The sequence below is a fragment of the Rhincodon typus genome, chromosome 10 (genome assembly GCF_021869965.1).
Source record: "Rhincodon typus isolate 14 chromosome 10, sRhiTyp1.1, whole genome shotgun sequence".
Classification (NCBI taxonomy): domain Eukaryota; kingdom Metazoa; phylum Chordata; class Chondrichthyes; order Orectolobiformes; family Rhincodontidae; genus Rhincodon; species Rhincodon typus.
In genome coordinates this window covers 67,987,288-68,008,741 of record NC_063341.1, presented here as the reverse complement: position 1 = coordinate 68,008,741, position 21,454 = coordinate 67,987,288, and the positions used below count along the sequence as shown (strand labels likewise).

Genomic DNA, 21,454 nt, shown 5'->3' with positions numbered 1-21,454 from the left:
ACGTTGTGGGCCGAAGGACCTGTACTGTTCTATGTTCTGTGTTCTATTAATACACTGATTGGGCCAATAAGGCCTATGGGAGTCATACAGTGTGGAAACGGACCATTGGGTCCAACCAGCCCATGCTGACCATGTTCCCAAACTAAAGTAGTCCCACTTGCCTGTCTGTGGCAGTTCATTCCACACACGAACCATTCTGTGCTTTTTAAAAAAAAAAAATTAACCCCTCCTCTCGCCCTAAAAATATGCCTCCTAGTTTTGAACTGTCCCACCATAGGGAAAAGATCCTTGTCATTCACCTTGTCTACGCCCCTCATGATCTTGTAAACCTCTATAAGATCACCCCCTCTACCACCACCTGTGCAACTATAATCTTATCTCAAGATGAGAATTAAAATGTTTCCGGTATTTTATTTATTCTAAAGTGTTGCCCCAAATAAGAATTCCGGTCTCCTAAAGATCATTGGGACGATGGGACTTGTGTTTTAAAACCCATTTTTTTGACTGCCACCTTGAATTATTGTTGGATGCCAATACTACAAAAGGAAAAATTCCAGGGTTCCTGCACATCATGCATCTTGCGTGGGAAATGCTGAGCAGACTGAGAATCGAAAGCATGAAATGAAAAGACAGGGATGAAAGGATGTTGGATTAAGAGGATTATTTGAACAATCAAAGGAAATATGTTATTAATTGTTTACTGATGGGTATAATATGCTAACCCACTCTGAAAGAAGAGAGACCAGTATCTGAAAATAAACACAAAGGCAAGGCGAAGATAGTTGGACCAGCAGCTGTAGCACAGGATTTCTGCATACTGACTGGGTCTCCAGTGCTGACATCCTCCACCATGCCTTCATTGTTTCAAGAGACAACCATTAAGCTATCATTCCATCTTGCTGCATCTGTAAACTTCAGCTTCTCCATTCTATCTCTCACCAAGTCCTGCTCATAAGAACATACATAAGAACTAGGAGCAGGAGTAGGCCATCTGGCCCCTCGAGCCTGCCCCGCCATTTAATAAGATCATGGCTGATCTTTTTGAGACTCAGCTCCACTTACCCACCCACTCACCATATCCCTTAATTTCTCTACTGTTCAAAAATTTACCTAGCCTTGCCTTAAACACATTCAGCGAGGTAGCTTCAACCACTTCGCTGGGTAGGGAATTCCACAGATTCACAACAATTTGGATGAAGAAGTTCCTCCTGACCTCAGTCCTACATCTGCTTCCCTTTATTTTGAGGCGATGCCCTCTAGTCCAAGTTTCACCTGCTAGTGGAAACAACCTCCCTGTCACCACCTTATCTATTCCCTTCATAATCTTATATGTTTCTATAAGATCTCCCCTCATTCTTCTGAATTCCAGTGAGTATAATCCCAGCCTACTCAGTCTCTCCTCATAATCCAACCCTCTCAACTCTGGAATCAACCAAGTGAATCTCCTCTGCACCCCCTCCAGTGCTAGTATATCCCTTCCCAAGGAAGGAGACCAAAACTGCACACAGTACTCCAGGTGTGGCCTCACCAGGACCCTATACAGCTGCAGCATAGCCTCCCTGTTTTTAAACTCTATCCCTCTAGCAATGACAGACAAAATTCCATTTGCCTTTTTAATTACCTGCTGCACCTGCAATCCTACTTTTAGCGATTCATGCACAAGGACACCCAAGTCCCTCTGCACAGCAGCGTGCTGCAGTTTTTTACCATTTAAAACATAGTCCATTTTGCTGTTATTCCTACCAAAATGGATGACCTCACACTTATCAATATTGTACTCCATCTGCCAGACCTTTGCCCACTCACTTAGACTATCTATATCCCTCTGCAGACTTTCGGTGTCTTCTGCACACTTTGCTCTACCACTCACCTTAGTGTCATCTGCAAATTTTGACACACCACATTTAGTCCCCAACTCCAAATCATCTATGTAAATTGTAAACAATTGCGGTCCCAACACTGATCCCTGAGGCACACCACTAGCCACTGACCGCCAACCAGAAAAACACCCATTTACCCCTACTCTTTGCTTTCTGCTAGTCAACCAATCCTCTATCCATGCCAATACATTACCTGTAATACCGTGCAACTTTATCTTATGTAGCAGCCTTTGGTCTGGCACCTTGTCAAATGCCTTCTGGAAATCCAGATACACTACATCCACAGGTTCCCCATTGTCCACCACGCAAGTAATGTCCTCAAAGAATTCCACCAGATTAGTTAAACATGACCTTCCCTTCATGAACCCATGCTGGGTGTTCCCAATGGGGGAATTTATATCCAGATGTCTTGCTATTTCTTCCTTAATGATAGATTTAAGCATTTTCCCCACTACCGCAGTTAAGCTAACTGGCCTATAGTTACCTGCTTTTTGTCTACTTCCGTTTTTAAACAGTGGCGTCACATTGGTTGTTTTGCAATCTGCAGGAACCACCCCAGAGTCCATTGAATTTTGGTACATAACCCTTCCCAGATGTGCTGCAGTGTTTGGAGTTCGGATTCCAGCTCATCAATTTTGAGCCGGAGCTCCTCAAGCAGCCAACACTTGCTGCAGATGTGGTCACTGCCGTTTACCCTGTGCTCAGTGACTTCTTTTGTTCCTGGTCTAGCAAAACCTTCATTTCTCTTCCTTGACTGTCAGTCACCTCCTGTGAAGTCCCCTGTGTTATTGTCCCAGCTGATGGTACTACTGGACAGGTCAGAAACCAGAGTGAAACATGACTTATAGACCATATGTCTTTTAGTCATTGTGATTGATTGGTTACCATGATAGTTAGTCACTGAGACTTTTTTTAAATTTGTGGATGGGGTGTGGGTATCGTGGCTGGGCCAGCATTTATTGTTCATCCCTAGTTGCTCTTGAAGATGGTGGTAAGCTGTCTCCTTGAATTACTGTAGTCCATGTGCTGTGGGTAGATCCAGTATGCCGTTAGGGAGGGAGTTCCAGGATTTTGATCCATTGACAGTGAAGGAATGACTGTGTATATTTCCAAGTCAGGATGGTGAGTGGCTTGGAGGGAATTTTGTAGGTGATTGTGTATCTGCTGTCCTTGTCCATTCAGATGGAGTATGATTCGACTGATGGCCCACAGCACCTCATGGATGCTCTGTCTGGAGTTGCTGGATCTGTTTGAAGTCTATTTGATTTATGACAATGATAGTGCTACACAATGCAATGGAGGTTCATCTCAGTATGAAGATGGGACTTTGTCTCCAAAACTGTATGAACAAGAAACAAGGGGAGGCCATTTGGTCCTTTGAGCTTGCTCTGTCATTCAATAAGATCATGGCTATTCTGATTTTTAACCTCAACTCTACATTCAGGCATATCTCCAATAATCTTTCATCCCCTTGGTAATCCAGAATTTATCTTCGTCAATTTTTAAAGGTTCTGCACTTAGTGCCTTTTGAAGAAAAGGATTTCAAACACATTCAACCCTCAGAAAATATTTCTCCATCTCTTTTAAATATGTGTGCCCTTTGTTTTAACTTCAATTCTATCACAGGAGATCAACTTTTGACTCTTAATTCTATTCATGAATGGAATAGTGCCTGCAAGATGCTGATGGTGGAGTGAAGGTGAAGAATATGTTTTGTGATGGCATCCTGCTGGAGGGATAATGGGGGGACTGGGGTCACCAGGGTTGGGATTAGGAGTTTTAAACTACTGTGAAGAACTTAAAAGAAGGAACCTTGTGACACAGTGTTAGTCTCCCTACTTCTGAGCAGGACGCCCTGGTTCAAGTTGCACCTGTTCCAGAGGTGTATAATAACATATTCAAATAAGTCATTTAGAAAATACCTATCCTGAAGAACTTAGGCAGCGGTGTCTTGTAGCTGAAATTATTGACCTCCAACATATTCCTTTCTGCCAGGTATGAATCCAGCCAATGTCATTAGTACCACTTATGGAATCTAAGATGTGTAGATTTAAGTTTCATGCCAACTGCAAACTAAATTCAGTTTGTACAAAATCAAGATTTACACTTTCTTACCCAACAAATGCACAGACTCAGTCCTAGAGTTAGATAATTGAGCAAGATTTACATTTTACTCTTTTTTTTTCCTCTCGGGACCCAAAAAATCAGTTTTCCTGCTCATCTGATGCTGCCTGGCCTGCTGTGTTCCTCCAGCTCCACACTGTGCTATCTCTGCACCTCCGTCAGGGATGCTGTGCATGCATTGGAGGCAATCCCTCAAGATGTTGCCTTGCTGTTTGTTCCTTCAGGTCACCTACCCATAAGAACCTGACCCCCTGGTATAGATCATAGATCATAGAATCCCTACAGTGTGGAAACAGGCCCTTCAGCCCAACAAGTCCACACCATACCTCAAAGCATTCCACCCAGACCCATCCCCCTGTAACCCACCTAATCTACACATCCCTGGATACCATGGGCAATTTAGCATGGCTAATCCACCTAGCTTGCACATCTTTGGACTGTGGGAGGAAACTAGAGCACCCGGAGGAAACCCACGCAGACACAGGGAGAATGTGCAAACTTCACACACAGTCGCCTGAGGGTGGGATTGAACCGGGGTCCCTGGTGCTGTGAGGCAGCAGTGCTAACCACTGAGCCGCCCCTAGTTATAGTTTATATAGTATAGTTTATCTACTGTTTGCACAGATGCTTTGATAATTGCTTACAGGCCATCATGCATATTTTTCTCAGCAAAACAACCATCCTCCGTTTTACCAAATCCACAGCCACTTTTATCCTCTCTACAACCAAGCCATCTGGGCCCACTTCAACAGAATTCAGAACAATTCACGTGACCCCTTCACTCTATTTTCCCTGAAAAAGAAAGCCCCACAATATTCAAAAACTTTAAATTTTGTAGTGAGTACAATTATCAATCGAAATGCCATTGGAGTGCTAGTGATGTGAATGCATGTTAAGTCCTGCTCCCCTGAATTTTCTGAAGCATTGGTGGCGCAAAGATAAAAAAAGAGGAACCTAATGCATTATGTCAGTGAGAGGGGTGTGGGGAAGGAGGTTGATGGGGGATGCAAGGGAAGGTTTAGAAGACAGAGGCCCTCGCCTTGGAGGCAGAAACATTTTGCTCCCTCACCTCTAGGCTGCAAAGGTGTCACAGCAAGCAATGCATCTTATCTCAAACAGCAAATCTGTCATTAATATCTCACCCTATCCTGAAATCCCAGGACCTACCTTGTGGGGCAGCAGTGTTCCTCTTCAGGCTTTGTCCTGCACTCCTGGCAGTGTTCACTAGCGAGTGCTGTAAATGCCATGAGTGATGATGTTGCCAGCTAATCAGATTGGCCAGCAGCTGCCAAGAGCAGTACTTCCTCACAAAAGGTAGAAACACACTATTGGGCATCATTGCTCTCATGTAGTGCATTCTGGCCACAGGCCAGCCTTCATAGATCACAGAATCCCAACAGTTTGGAAACAGACCTTCGGCCCCACAAGTCCACGCCGAACCTCGGAGCATCCCACCCAGACCCATCTCCCTGTAACCCACTTAATCCACACATCCCTGAACACATGGCCAATTCACCTAACCTGCACATCTTCGGACTGTGGGAGGAAACCCACACAGACACAGGGAGAACATGCAAACTCCACACAGACAGTCGCCCGAGGGTGGAATTGAACCCAGGTCCCTGGTGCTGTGAGGCAGCAGTGCTAACCACTGATCCGCTGTGCCGCCCACGTTTGACTTCCAGCCAACTTTTACCCTGCACCCCGGCCACCATACATTTCTACCCAACTCTATCTATAAAGATGTTTCAGTCTCTTAACTGGATACTGAATTTTGAGTAAGTGAACTTGGCAAGCAACACCCCACCCTGTCCTGTTTACACTGGACAATTGGATCTGGATTGACACTCTCTAATACTGGAACTTTGAGGGTAATTGTGAGAGGGTGGGTCCCTGCGGTTATACTGCTGCAATTGGTAACCATAATGTAACGACATTGTTGTAGATCCCACTTCGGTGGGTCACTGATTTCACTGTTACTCAATATATCAGGACGTTGATGGAGCAGCATTGTTGGAGACAGCACCATGTATTTGTCATTCAGCTGAACTCCTGATATGTTAAAGCATCTGGCTGCAAAGGCAATTTTCCAGTTAATGAACATTTAAAGTTTTGTCTTATTGTTACAGCAATAAATATTTTACCTTGGGTGCTGTTTGAATATTTAAAACTCCAGATAAAAATTGTTGGCAGCCGCAGGGGAATGCCAGTAAACCAACTCTAAAGTCATCCCATTGTCAGATTAGTTTAATGTCCTAGCCTCAACAATTCTTGCACTACTTCATCCATTAATAACATTTTGTGTGAAGAAATGCTTGCTAACATCTGGCTTAAGTTAGTCTTTCGTAACTGTGCTCTTGTGTTGACATTTGAAGTTTACTTTGACTATCCTGTTAAGTATTCTGTGTATCTCCAATAAGGTCATCTCCCAACTTGAAGTTGAAGAGTCTGAATTCTCGCTCATAATTCCTGCCTCGGGGGTTTTGAACTCGACTGCTTTTTGGCAGTGTAATCTGATGACCTGCTTTGTTTGGTAAATTGCTCCTTCATGCTATTTAGACATGGTGCACCATGAAGCAATTATCATTGCTGCGAACTAATCTCTTACACCACCACCCCCCTCAACTTGCACCTCCCATGACCCAACTAATACAACCACTCCCAGCTTAGTCTTAAAAACAAAGTCACATTTATTGACGAGACAAAAATGTAATATTCATTGACAGGAAACTGGCCTTTGGGATTGCAGCCTTGAATATACAAAGAGTAAACATACTTTCAATGACAACCTTTGCTCCCATCTCCTCCAGGTAAGTATTGCCAAGACTGAAAACTTTTGGATTCTGCTACAAGCTCCACCTCGTACTCAGTTCTAACAACTGCCTTGAGGCTGAACCAGACTGCCACATTTGACTTTGCAATGAGCTTCCAACCACACAGCCATTGCTGACCACCTATTTCCACTTCTATAACTGGCTGGATGTCCCTCACATGTACCTGTGTCTCCATAGACAAAGTGCCCTGATACCATTTACTTAATAATAGATTCCGGTGTTTTCCCACTGAAAGTGTCAGGCAAACTGGCCTGTCATTCCCTCCTTTCTCCTCCTTTTCTTGAACAAAAATTTTACACAACTTCGTATACAAGTGTTTTCTGGGAACAAATTTATAATTTTGTTTAATATCCATGACCTATATTAGTCATTCTCTGGTATATGTAGTCTCCTGTTAGAAGCTCATTTATAATACTATTTTTAAAACTTGTTCAAACTATGAAACATTTGTAGAGGAAAATCTCCCTTTTAAAAGGAAGTGACATTGCGTACAAATGTTAATGAAAGTTTATAAAGATTGCCCTCGTTCCATGTGTCTGATGTTAACTTGCACAACAAAAAAAATCTACTGTGGCTGAAACCTTCATCCATGTAATTGTTACTTCAAGATCTGCTTATTTTAAATAATTTTGGGGTCAGTCTCTTAGGATCATCCAAAACTCTGCTGTCAGGTTGTTCTTTGCACTGAATTGCTTTTGTCCATTGGCTGTTGATTTTAAAATTCTCATTTTTGTTTTCAAAGCCCTCCTTGGCTGAGCCCCTCTCTATCTCCTGGATTCTGTTCCAGTTTCACAACCCACTAAGATGATGTGCGTTTCTAAAATTCTGACCTCTTGCAATTCTCTGATCATAATTGCTCCACTCCTGATGGCTTGGGCTTTCAGCTTACTAGGCCCTAAACTCAGGAGTTCCCTTGCTAACGCACTCCACCTATCTAATACCTTACTTTCCTTCTTTAAAGCCACTTCTTAAAACCTACTACTTTGACTAAGCTCTCGATCATCCAACAAAATACCTCCTTCCGTGGGTCAGCGCCATATTTTGTTTATAATGCCTTTGTGAAGTCCTTTGGAATGTTTTATTACCTTTAAAGGTACTACCTAAATGCAAGTTGCTGTTGCTGCTCAGCCCAGACACCAATCCTGTTGCAGTACACATCCTACTTTGAGCTAAAAGTTGTCAACCCCTTGCCCCTACCCAGTAGAAATTGACTACCTTGCAATCGCGCAGCAATTTCAGTTCATTTACAATTATCAGGAACAGAATGGAGCAATATGGATCCATGATCATATCACTTAATGCCTTCACTCTCCTAATACAATAGATTATCTCTTCATGCCACTGTCTGCGTCCTTCGCTTTAGGCAGTTACAGATCAAGATCAAACCCTTGTTACTGATGGTACCTTTTATCAGGTCTTCTGAAAAACCAAGTCACGTTACTCTCCCTGTCCATTTCCAAGAACAAATGCCTGGAACAGAATAAAGCCATCAGCAAGAAGGATGTACCCCCTTTAAAGTTATGCCGATTATTTTTTGTCTTAATGGAATCAGCAACGGAAGTATTAAAACTGACTTATCAGGAACTATTCCTGCATCGCTGCTGTTTTCTGTTTTAGCCCATTGCATTTGCACTTTGCTCCAACTGTAGCAGAGGCTCAACTTCTGTTGAGTCACAGTTTGCGCTGTGATGAAGATTTTTTTTTGTTGCGCAAGGTAACATCAGACATGTGGAATGAGGGCAATCTTCATAGACTTTCATTAACATTTGTACGTAATGTCACTTTCTTGCAAATGTTTTTCTCTACAAATGTTTCATAGTTTGAACAAGTTTTAAAAATAGCATTAGAAATGAGCTTCTAACATGAGACTACAAATACCAGAGAATGATTAATATCTGTCATGGTAATTAAACAAAATTATAAATTTGTTCTCAGAAAACACTTGTATACGAAGTCGTGTAAAATTTTTGTTCAAGAAAAGGAGGAGAAAGGAGGGAATGACAGGCCAGTTTGCCTGACACTTTCATTGGGAAAACACCGGAATCTATCATTAAGTAAATGGTACCATGGCACTTTGTCTATTGAGTCAAATGATTTTATGAAAGGCAAGTTGTTCAACTAATCTTCAAAGGGAATCTATTACGGATGTAAATACCCTCACTTCTTCCTTTGCTCCTTGGGAGGTTAATTCCAGAGAATGTTCCTTACTATCCATCTCTGTCCTTGGCCATTCAATACTACCTGTGACTTTTCAACCTCCAATCTCCTTTCATCCAATTAAAACCGAAAGAACTGCGGATGCTGTTAATCAGGGACAAAAACAAAATTGCTGGAAAAGCCCAGCAGGTCTCGCAGCATCTGTGAAGGAAAAAACAGAGTTAACGTTTCGGGTCCGGTGACCCTTCATAGAACATAGAACATAGAACATTACAGCGCAGTACAGGCCCTTCGGCCCTCGATGTCGGGCCGACCTGTGAAACCAATCTGAAGCCCATCCAACCTAAACTATTCCATTATCATCCATATGTTTATCCAATGACCATTTAAATGCCCTTAAAGTTGGCGAGTCTACTACTTTTGCAGGCAGGGCGTTCCACGCCCTTACTACTCTCTGAGTAACGAACCTACCTCTGACATCTGTCCTATATCTATCACCGCTCAATTTAAAGCTACGTCCCCTTGTGCTAGCCATCACCATCCGAGGAAAAAGGCTCCCACTGTCCACCCTATCTAATCCTCTGATCATCTTGTATGTCTCTATCAAGTTACCTCTTAACCTTCTTCTCTCTAACGAAAACAGCCTCAAGTCCCTCAGCCTTTCCTCATAAGACCTTCCCTCCATACCAGGCAACATCCTGGTAAATCTCCTCTGCACCCTTTCCAATGCTTCCACATCCTTCCTATAATGCGGTGACCAGAACTGTACGCAATACTCCAAGTGCGGCCGCACCAGAGTTTTGTACAGCTGCAACATGACCTCATGGCTCCGAAACTCAATCCCTCTACCAATAAAACCTAACATACCGTACGCCTTCTTAACAACGCTATCAACCTGGGTGGCAACTTTCAGTGATCTATGCACATGGACACCGAGATCTCTCTGCTCATCCACGCTACCAAGAATGTTACCATTAGCCCAGTACTCTGTATTCCTGTTACTCCTTCCAAAGTGAATCACCTCACACTTTTCCGCATTAAACTCCATTTGGCACCTCTCAGCCCAGCTCTGCAGCTTATCTATGTCCTGAGGAAGGGTCGCTGGACCCGAAACGTTAACTCTGTTTTTTCCTTTCACTGATGCTGTCAGACCTGCTGGGCTTTTCCAGCAACTTTGTTTTTGTTCCTTTCATCCAATGTTTATTTTATAGCCCTAGTAGTAGTTACATGTTCACTCTAATTGCAAGCTAATTGAAACTGTCTTTATCTATCATTGACCAGATTTGTTCTAGCATTGCTGTATTCTGCATTGGACTAAACTACAAGATTCTACCGTCTTACTCAAAGTTTATGATGTGGAGGTGCAGGCATTGGACTGGGTGGAAGAAGTCAGAAGTCACATGACACCAGGTTATAGTTCAACAGGTTTATTTGAAATCACAAGCTTTCATAGCGCTGCTCCTTTGACTTAACCTGACGAAGGAGCAGCGCTCCAAAGGCTTGTAATTTCAAATAAACCTTGTTGGACTTTTACCTGGTGTTGTGTGACTTTTGACTTAAAGTTTGAAGTAAGTTCAACTGACTTATAGGCCTCCCTCATTAACAGTCTGACAGACCACTTTCAGTTGGGTTTTTACACTCAGCTGTGTGACTTCTGCTCAGAGATTCATATCTTCCGAGTGAGCTGAAATAAATCTCTTGACAGCTTCTCGATTTTATGGAAAAATATCCAGCTTTGATGTTATCCTTCTGCTCCACAAATGAATCTACAGGCATCTTGGACCTTCATTCCCATGGAAATGCTTGCATCAGTGTGTCCATCAGTTCTCTACCCTTCACCTTGCTCCTGAGGTTTAATAGCCTGTGACATCTACCTCCAAAAACAGCTCCGGCAACAGTTCCTTGGTGCTTCATGTCAGCACTACCCTGACCTATATTAACCTCACCGTACCATAGGACCTTTTGAGTTAAATTTGCACTCTCTTCTCTCCACTCTCTATCATCCTTTACTACCAGGAAATATGTATCTTAAAAATTGCTGCATGACTAAGGCTGTGTAATTTGAGTTTTCCCTGTGTTCATTTGTGTGTGTTTTTGAGTAATGCTCCAGATACCACCATCACTCCTATTCCACATTTTCTTTTTGCTATACAGTTTGTAAACTTTTCTCACCTCCTTGAACCCCTATGCTTTCTTCCTATTGTTGTGAATCCTTTCATTTCTCCTCTCTCAGATTCTGTCCTTAAAATCTCTATCACAAATCTTCATTACTCTTTTTAATGTTTCTACTCTTCAGCTGCCATCCAAAGCTTGATTCTTTCTTAGATAAGCCTACAGCTACCCACTTTGTACCTTTCCTGACTTCCTCCAGAGTGCTCATAGAGGTATTTGCACGGTATCCTTATGAGTAGCAAATCCAACTAGATCATCCTACTCTCTAGCTAATCTTTCTTCCCAGTCAGAATGTGCCTAAGTGAATGGGTTAGAAGTGGAATCAGACTCAGTGAATCACTGGGCATGAGTGAACTGTAGCCAGGCCATGGGAAAGGCTAGCTTATGTTCCAGCTCACCAGCAGGTTGGTGAACTGACAGACGAAGATCTATTTGGGGAGTAAAAGAGAAAGCTGATGGGCATGCACTTACTGGTTTCTCTACAAGTTCCTATTTTTTGTTGACAAGCATAGAGGAATATGGCTGTGACAAAAAAAAGAGAAAAACAGGAGCAGAGTAAAGTGATTTTTTTGGGAAGTGCACTTTGCTGGCTGGGCCAACATGTAATGCCTGTCCCTAGTTGCCCTTGAAGGTGGTGATGAGTTGTGTTCTTGAACCTCTACAATTCATTTGGTTTAGTATGCCCACAATGCCATTAGGGAGGGAGTTCAAGGATTTTGACCCAGTGACAGTGAAGAAGCTATTTTTGGAGGTAGATGTCACAGGCTATTAAAGCTCAGGAGCAAGGTGAAGGGTAGAGAACTGGTGGACACACTGATGCAAGCATTTCCATGGGAATGAAGGACCAAGATGCCTGTAGATTCATTTGTGGAGCAGAAGGATAACATCAAAGCTGGATATTTTTCCATAAAATCGAGAAGCTGTCAAGAGATTTACTTCAGCTCACTCGGAAGATATGAATCTCTGACAGCGATACATTTTCCAAGTTAGGATAGTGAGTGTCTTGGAGGTGAACTTGCAAGTGGTCGTGTTCCTGTGTATGTACTGCCCTTATCCTTCTTGATGGAAGTGGACATGGGTTTGGAAGGCGTTGTCTGAGGATCTTTGAATTTCTGCAGTGCATCTTGTAGATGGCACACACTGCTGCTACTGAACATCGGAGGTGGAGGGAGTGAATGTTTGTGGATGTGGTGAAGAACAAGTCCAAATTATGCCTGCCTCTTCGTAGGATACATGGAACAGTCCCTCTTCCACTGCTACACTGGCACCATCCCTCACCTCTTCCTCCACTATATCAATGATTGTATTGGCACTGCCTCGAGCTCCCATGAGGAACTTGGACAGTTCATCAATTTTACTAACACTTCACCCCAACCTCAAATTCACCTGGACCATCTCCGACACCTCCCTCCCCTTCCTGGGATCTCTCCATCTCCATCTCCGGTAACCATCTCAGCAATGACATTTATTGCAAACCCGCTGACTCCCATAGCTACCTTGACTACATCTCTCAACCACCCTCCTGCAAGAATGCAATCCCTTGCTCCCAATCACTCCGCTTCTGCTGTGTCTGATCCCAAAATGGAGCATTCCATTCCCAGACATCCCAGATGTCCTCCTACTTCAAGGACTGCGACTTCACCCTCCCCTCACCCCACTCCCCCTCCATTGATCCATAATTCCCTCAACCGCATTTCTTGCATTTCCTGCACTTCTGCCCTCAAAACCCCTCCCCCCAACAAAAATAAAGACAGAATCCCCCTGGTCCTCGCATTCTACCCCACCAACCTCCACATCCGGCGTATCATACTCTGCCACTTCCGCCGCCTGCAATCCGACCCCATCACCAAAGAGATATTCCCCTTACCACCCCATCTGCCTTTCGTAGGGACCACTCACTCCGTGACTTCCTCATCCACTTCACTCTCCCCACCAAACCCACCACACCTGGCACCTTTCACTGAAACCGCAGGAGATGCTACACCTGCCGCTACACCTCCCCTCTCCCCTCCATTCAAGGTCCCAGACAATCTTTCCAAATCTAACAGGGATTCACCTGTATGTCCTCCAACCTGGTCTACTTTACCCATTGTTCCCGATGTGGTCTCCTCTACATCGTTGAGACCAAGTACAGACTCAGTGACCAATTCATGGAGCATCTATGCTCTGTATGTTACAATCAACAACACCTTCTGGTTGCCAACCCCTCCCACTCCCTTGGTGACATGTCTATCCTGGGCCGCCTCTAGTGTTACAACGATACCCCACTCAAACTGGAGGAACAACACCTCGTATTCTGCCTCGGGAGCTTACAGCCTGATGACCTCAACATAGAATTCACCAGTTTCAAAATCTCCCCACCCTTGGCCTCATCCCATGTCCAACTCTCCCTGTCATTCCGGCTTCCTTGACCTGACTCAACCTGTCCATCTTCTTTCCCACCTATTTGCCCCACCCTTCCCACTGACCAATCTTCGCCTAGCCCCTACCTGCATCCACCTATAACCATTCCACCTTACCCCCCCCCAATTTTATTTCCAAACTCCCTTCCCCTTCCCCCAACCCTGATGAAGGGTGTAATCCGGAAGCATCAACTTTCCTGGTCCTCTGCTGCCTGTCCTGCTGTGTTCCTTCAGCTCCACACTGTATTGACGCTGCTTTTGCCTTGGATGGTGTTGAGCTTCTCAGCTTATTGGAGCTGCACTCATCCAGGCAAATGAGGAGTATTTCATATGGATTGTATTATCTCTCCACCAAGGTCCTGAGGCCCAACCATCTTCAGCTGCTTCATCAATGACCTTCTCTCTATCATTAGGTCAGAACTGGAAATGTTCGCTGCTGATTGCGAAATGTTCAACAATATATATGACTCCTCCGATGTTGAAGCAGTCCATGTCCAAATGCAGCAAGACCTGGACAATATCCAGATCTTGGGCTGGCTAGTGACCATCTTCAACAAGAGGGAATCTAACATCACCCTTTGACATTGAATGGCATGACCATCACTGAATCCTTCGCTATCAACATCCATTGGGGGTTACCATTTGACCAGAAACTGAAGTGAAGCTGTGAACCTTAAGATTAAAATTCTGTCAATATTTTGAGAATGTGTACCTATTTTTATTTTCTCTGAAAGGGTTGATTTTCCTCTCGCCTGTCTCTTTCTAAATTTCGGGTGCAGAGGAACTACTAGCCTATCTGATGCTGGCCTTTGTTGTTCATTGTTTGGACCCAAGCAGTATTCCTTATTGTCCATCCCTAATTGCTGTCATGGTGGTGGTGAACTGCTGAGGACCATCATCTGCTAAGCCTTTAAATGGCTGTTTGACATGTTGCCCCTAATGGCAAACAGTACCTCACCATGACCATGATCTTGTTTCTGTTTTGTTAAGCAGGAGTTGCAGGTGTAATTGAAAGTAAAGAAACAACCAACTCTGGCTGTCTTTCTGGTGTCCTTATACCAGACAGTTGAGACCTATCGTCTCCAATTACGTCAGAGATTAAATCTGTGGCTTAGAAGCATGCTGCATTGCAAAACTGATCTAATAACCGCCAGCAGAGGAATGCATTCAACTTTGTAGTTTCCAAGTTGTTCTCTATTTAGACCCGTCAATTTGCCACCATCCCTAACTTACCTTCTTTTTAATGTATTGCAGGAATGTTTACCCTCACAGAAGTTGCATCTCTTAATGACATACAGGCAACCTATCGAATCCTGAAACCATGGTGGGATGTATTCATGGATTATTTAGCCATTGTAATGCTCATGGTTGCTATCTTCGCCGGCACAATGCAGTTGACCAAAGATCAAGTCGTGTGTCTTCCTGAGCCCCTATCAGAGGAGAGGTCAGAAACCCAACGCAGTACCGCCGAGAGCCCTACAAAAGTTCCCAAAACATCCGTCATGCCAGATTTAGAAAGCACCATGTCTTCAAGAGGGAGCCGGAATCACGCCACTGGGGAAACCTTTGATGGCTTGCCTCCATTAACAACTGACCAACCTGATGATGGCGATCATTCTGGAAGCAAAGGCCCTTTCAATTTTGGGCGCCCGACGAACTTGGAGTATCAGCAATATATTTTCATCAATCAGATGTGCTACCATATGGCCTTGCCCTGGTATTCCAAGTACTTTCCCTACCTTGCATTAATCCATACACTAATCCTGATGGTCAGCAGCAATTTTTGGTTCAAGTACCCCAAGACTAGTTCAAAGATCGAGCACTTTGTTTCCATACTGGGGAAGTGTTTTGAGTCACCCTGGACCACAAAAGCACTCTCTGAAACTGCATGTGAGGATTCGGAGGAGAACAAGCAACGCTTTAAGACCTCTGTGGCAAAGCATTTATCGACTGGTAGCGAGGAAGAAAGCCCCAGCTCCAGCACACCCATGATATCCAGGACCGGACCTAAATTTTCTGCTGAGAAACCAGTTATTGAAGTTCCCAGCATGACTATTTTAGACAAGAAAGATGGGGAGCAGGCCAAAGCCCTTTTTGAAAAGGTTCGTAAGTTTCGTGCTCATGTAGAAGACAGTGATTTGATATATAAACTCTATGTTGTCCAGACAGTCATAAAGACGGTAAAGTTAATGTTCATTTTATGTTATACACTTACTTTTGTGACTTCTATAAACTTTAATCATGTCTGCGAACCAGAGATAGAACATTTGACTGGATATGCTCAGTTTTACTGTACTCACAACATGGCTTTCATGCTGCGAAAACTATTAATTAGTTATATTGCACTCATATGTGTTTATGGGCTGGTTTGTATATATACTTTGTTTTGGCTGTTTAGGCGGCCCTTGAAGGAATACTCATTTGAAAAGGTCCGTGAAGAAAGTAGTTTTAGTGACATTCCAGATGTTAAAAATGACTTTGCATTTCTGCTACATATGGTCGACCAGTATGACCAACTTTATTCAAAGCGCTTTGGAGTCTTCCTGTCAGAGGTGAGTGAAAACAAACTGCGAGAGCTCAGTTTGAACCACGAGTGGACATATGAAAAACTCAAACAGCACGTCTCTAGGAATCCTCAGGACAAGCAAGAGCTGCACCTCTTTATGCTTTCTGGGGTGCCTGATGCAGTGTTTGACATGACTGAACTGGAGATACTGAAACTGGAGTTGATTCCAGAGGCAAAGATTCCTGCCAAAATTTCCCAAATGACCAACCTTCAGGAGCTGCACCTTTACCACTGCCCTGCTAAAGTGGAGCAAACTGCCTTCAGTTTCCTCCGGGACCACCTTAGGTACCTGCACATCAAGTTCACTGATGTCGCAGAAATTCCCACCTGGGTCTATCTGCTTAAAAACCTGCGTGAACTGTACCTAGTTGGTAATCTAAACTCGGAAAATAATAAGATGATAGCTCTAGAGTCACTGCGAGAATTGAAGCACCTGAAGATCTTGCATCTGAAGAGCAATCTGACCAAAATTCCTTCGAACATCACTGACGTTGCACCTCATCTCACTGCTCTGCTGGTTCACAATGATGGAACAAAACTCTTGGTTCTGAACAGCTTGAAGAAAATGATTAATCTCACTGAGCTGGAACTGCAGAACTGTGAGCTGGAACGAATCCCACATGCCATTTTCAGCTTGACCAACTTGCAGGAACTGGACTTGAAGTCCAACAATATTCGCACAATCGAAGAGGTGATAAGTTTTCAACATCTGAAGCGCTTGACATGCCTAAAGCTGTGGCACAACAAAATCATCACCATTCCTTCATCCATCAGTCTGGTGAAGAACCTTGAGTTGCTTTACCTTTCTCAGAATAAACTGGAATCTCTCCCAGCAGCGCTCTTCACTTTGCAGAAGCTAAGATATCTCGATGTAAGTCATAATTCCATTGCTGTCATTCCAGTGGAGATCATGTCCCTCCAGAATTTACAGTATTTTGCAGTGACAGGAAACAGAGTGGAAATTTTGCCAAAGCAGGTATTTAAGTGCACAAAGTTGCGGGTTTTGAACGTGGGCCAAAACTGCATCACTTCCATTTCAGAAAAGATTGGCCAGCTAGTGCAGCTAACACAGCTAGAGCTGAAAGGGAACTGCCTGGATAGACTTCCAGCAGAGTTAGTCCACTGCCGCCTTCTGAAGAAAAGTGGGCTTGTCGTTGAGGATCACCTCTTTGACACCCTGCCCTCTGAGACTAAAGACCTCTTTAATCAAGACTTTAACTCAAACTCGACATTTGGCACAGGAATATAAATTATTGTAGCAGCTTCAGGACTGAATATTTGTTTGCTTGTTAACTGGAAAAATATGTATAAAATAGATCAAGGTACTTAAACATGGCAAGTGTTTAAAAACTAGTTAAGGGTGATGCTAGTTTTTTTTTTGCCCTGATAAAGCGCTCAAATCATTGTAATAAATTGTAACCAATTAACTAACTGTTGGTCACTGGCTGTCTTACACAAGTTTGTTAATGACTGAATATTTGTTCATATATCTTTGTTTTGTAAATGGACTTGATTTTAATTTATTCTTTGACATTTTAAAAAGAAAAGTTTTTTGATTTTTTATAACCTGTCCAAGAGTGCTGTCTAGCTCCAAATGCATGGCCTCTTTCAACTTTGCTGATCTGGCCTTTACAAGATTTGTGAGTGGAGCACTAGTCCATGTTAAAATTTTCATTTCATTTCCCTCCTTGAGGGATCCTGCAGCTTAGCTCCTTTCCTTTTTTGTAGCCGTTTTACAATCAGAAGTTTCAAGTTGAACAGAAAACCTGTATTTTTGTCTTTCTGTATCACGTCATCTGTCTTTGTCCATGTTTCTGTAGGAAGAGGGTTGAGTTGCAGGTTCTCAATTGTGGGGTCTAGCGCACACACCTTGCCAATATCTAGGTTCTAGCACCAATTTCAGCTGTTTCTAAATAAAGGAAAACAAACTTACTTCAAAGTAATTTTTTTATTTGTTCTAATGAAGGAAGTGCTAAGGAGTCTAATTTGAGTAAAGCCCTCTGAGTAGTGCTACTCACCTTTTTTAATATGTCAGTATACCCATCCTCAAAGAGGTGGCTTCAGCCTAGCAAACTGACCAGTCACGTTGGACCTCAACACCTAAAAATCCCTTTTTGATAAACTTTAATCAAGGTACGTGTTCAGTGTTTCAGTTTGATTTTATAACAGTAGTGCTTTGTATTGGTGTTGATACCAACCCTTGGGCAAAGGTCGAAATAGGAGGGGGGCATAAAAGAAACGTGAATACTGGTAGCTTTTCACCTATTTGGCCATCTCAAAAGCAATCTATTGATGCACTGGATTTTCTGGAAGTGAATGTGGTTGCTCTGGGATGCACCTTTAGCTGTCCTCCTCCAATATATGGCGTGCTTGGTTCTAAAGGAGTCCTGAAATTATACCAAATACTTCACTTAAATTAAAGATCCCAGCTAGAAGGGATTAAAACAAAATTTTCAGTACTTATGTAAAACACATTCTATGGCCTTTTCTGGTTTTCAAGTGTTGGGAAATGCCAGCGAAACTTTCAATGGCCTGTTGTTAGCTGGCTGAAGGGCATAAGAATGCAGAAATCTGATTAAAAAGAGCTTTTTGTTGAGAAAAATATAATTTTGTTAATTGGCATGAGTTGCAGAGATTTATGAATGAAGGGGACTTCCAATTTTGTTATCATATCTCCATAAAAACCAGAATAGAACTCCCTACAAATACAGTTCTGTGACCCAAGAACTTAGCTGGAATCCACACCCTGTTATGTCTGCAATTGTTTGGAGCTTGTGTTTTTCTGTGTCTCTGTACCCTTGCAACTGAATAATCCATAGTGATGAAACTGTAGGCAAAGTACATTAATATATGGAAAAGAGGATGAGATGAGAATTTTAATGATGTCTGAGGCAATGAGGAATTGAGTCTGAAAAGGAGACCATTACTCTCTTCTATGATGGGACTACAAAAAGATCAATATCATTGGTCGGTGCTTCCAACTGTTCAAAACTGCATCTTGGAAAGAAATTACAAATATATAGTGCCTTTCATATTTTCAGGACTTCATAAACAATGAACCATTACTTGCTGTGTAATTAGTAGCACAATGTAGATATTTATATACTGCACAGTCCTTTACTCGTTTTTTTCAGGAAAAAGTGATGAAAATGGTCCAGTAAATTAACAAGATCTAAACTAAAAAGCAATCTACAACTTGTCCATCAGCATCCAGAAATATAAAAGCTTAAAAGTTTTAGATACAGGCTCTGTCAGAACCGAATGTCTTTCTCTGGACGTTCACCGACCAGATGTTTATTTCCAGAATCTAGACGTCTTTGAATATAAATATTACCTTTGGTGAAACCCATAGATAATCTTTTAAGCAACGTTCATAATCGTGCTAATACTGCCATTAAGCTGTGAACTGAGCAATATCATACAAACAAGTTTATGGTTTGTCCTGCTATTACCAATATAACGACCTGGACCCTAGATTAAGGTCCTTGCAACCTCCAGTCAAGATGTCAAAAATCTGCAATTAAGAAGACTTGCATTTTGAAAGTGATGAAATCAAGTTTTAAAAAAAAATTGTGCTAGGTTGTAGATATTGGAGGAATGTTGATTAATTGGGGTTTTCTTTTAGTTGATATACTGTGCCTGCATCTTTGCAAAAGCAGATCAGTTTACTCAAGCACAATGTGTAATCAGAAGAAAAAAAAAAGGACAGCAGATCTTTCATGGTAAATGCATTTACCAGGAACCCAGATGCGTATGTGAGAGAGAAATAGATTTATGGGTATGCTGGTAGAGTTAAAGCAACGTAGGATGTGAGGAGGTTCATGGAGCACAAGAACTGGCATAGTCAAATTGGGTCAACTGTGCTGTACATCATGTAACTATAGGTAAGAATTCAGAGAATCTTGTTAGTATGTCCAGTCCTATTGCTGACCAAATGCTACACGTTCTCCTGCTGAGTTGTTTCCAGAGTAGATCTGTGGTGCGATGATCAGCATTTATCTACTTCAGGACATAGTTTCTTATGCTCTATTTGGACACACAAAAACCTGTTTGGTTCAGCACAAAATTGGCTTTGTACACATGTTGAAAATTCATCTTCCAGATAGCTGAGAGGTTTTAGTTCACAAGTTTGAAGAGTAAATGTGCTCAAAGATTCTGTATAAAGTGCCATACTCTATGCCACGTGGTTTATTTGAACGTGTGTTTACTATGTGGATGCAATGCCGTGACAAGTGCAAGAATATATTTGTTTTTTCAATCGGTTATTTGGGAACATTCCAAGTCCAGAAAAAAAAACACATGCAAATGACACAAATTCTGGTCCAGAATTTGACAGTCAATGCTCTGTTCAAATTGGGAAATGACCTATTTTTGTTTAAATCAGGAACACCAATTGGACACTATGGACAGAGGCATTTTTACATACTGAACAATTACAATTTTAATTGTAATGCAAATAAAAGATCTCTATTTTTGATTTTTTTTTCTAAATGACCTGAATGAATGTGGACCCACATCTTACCTGTATGGTTTGACTGTACTGCATTATAAAGTTTATTCTTTGTTTTTGCTGCTAATACATATTTTTGGATGTTTTAAAGATATTGAGAAAGAGGTTGATCTCTGATGGTGATGATAAAACAGACATTATTGGGATGACTATCCAATATCCACCCAGCCTGATGCTCAGTTCTGTTGTAATCAATGGAATTAAATATCAAGTGCTGTACAGAATGGATGCCTGACTTTATTCTGCCATTTCTGAGATGAATTTTTACTCCAGAATTTATAATCCGTCATCCCGTGGTAACTTAAAGAAATTACTTGAACAGTGTTGGTCTTGCTCTTGCATGCCTGTATATAAATGCTTCAAGATTGGTTATCGGAAGCCAATTATTTCAATTAAGGTGTGATTTGGAACATATGTCAGGTTGAACTTTAGTTAAACATTTCTGACTTGAAGGCAATGTACAATTGATTGTTTAAGCAAACTGGTCTCAGCTGCTTTCAGTTCAAAGGTGCTTGAAATTTTCACTTCCGGCCTCCTGCTAATACAAGCAGGGCATTTGTCATTAAAGGTCATGACTGCCCTCTAGTGCAAATTCATTGGCATAGTCAGTGAATTGTACCAGAAGCAGTCTGGTTCCTGGCTCCTACCTCCAACTGAGAACCAATAGATGTCCAAAAAGACCAAAACCAATGTCTGTATTTACATGCTTCACTGACAAGAAATGCACCAAGTTGGAAAGTGTTTGAGATCAATCCGTTTTTCTGGATTGAGTAGATTCTTACCCATATTTAAAGTCTGCCATTTGTAAT

General features: G+C 42.3%; 1 protein-coding gene across 11 annotated transcripts in view; it reads left to right on the top strand.

The window, feature by feature from the left end:
* LOC109929888 (volume-regulated anion channel subunit LRRC8D-like) overlaps window positions 1–20,866 on the top strand; it is a 148,953-nt gene extending 128,087 nt beyond the window's left edge. For 7 of the 11 annotated variants that reach the window (XM_048601912.1, XM_048601921.1, XM_048601918.1 and 4 more), the window contains one exon: window positions 14,824–20,866. In XM_048601912.1, coding sequence (XP_048457869.1) covers window positions 14,824–17,384 — 2,561 coding nt within the window. In that variant the 3' untranslated portion in view covers window positions 17,385–20,866. Of the gene's footprint in view, window positions 1–6,424; window positions 6,538–6,730; window positions 6,815–14,823 lie in introns of all 11 variants that reach the window. The other 4 variants (XM_048601919.1, XM_048601917.1, XM_048601913.1 and 1 more) reach the window with 2 other exon arrangements.
* Window positions 20,867–21,454: the final 588 nt, after the last annotated feature.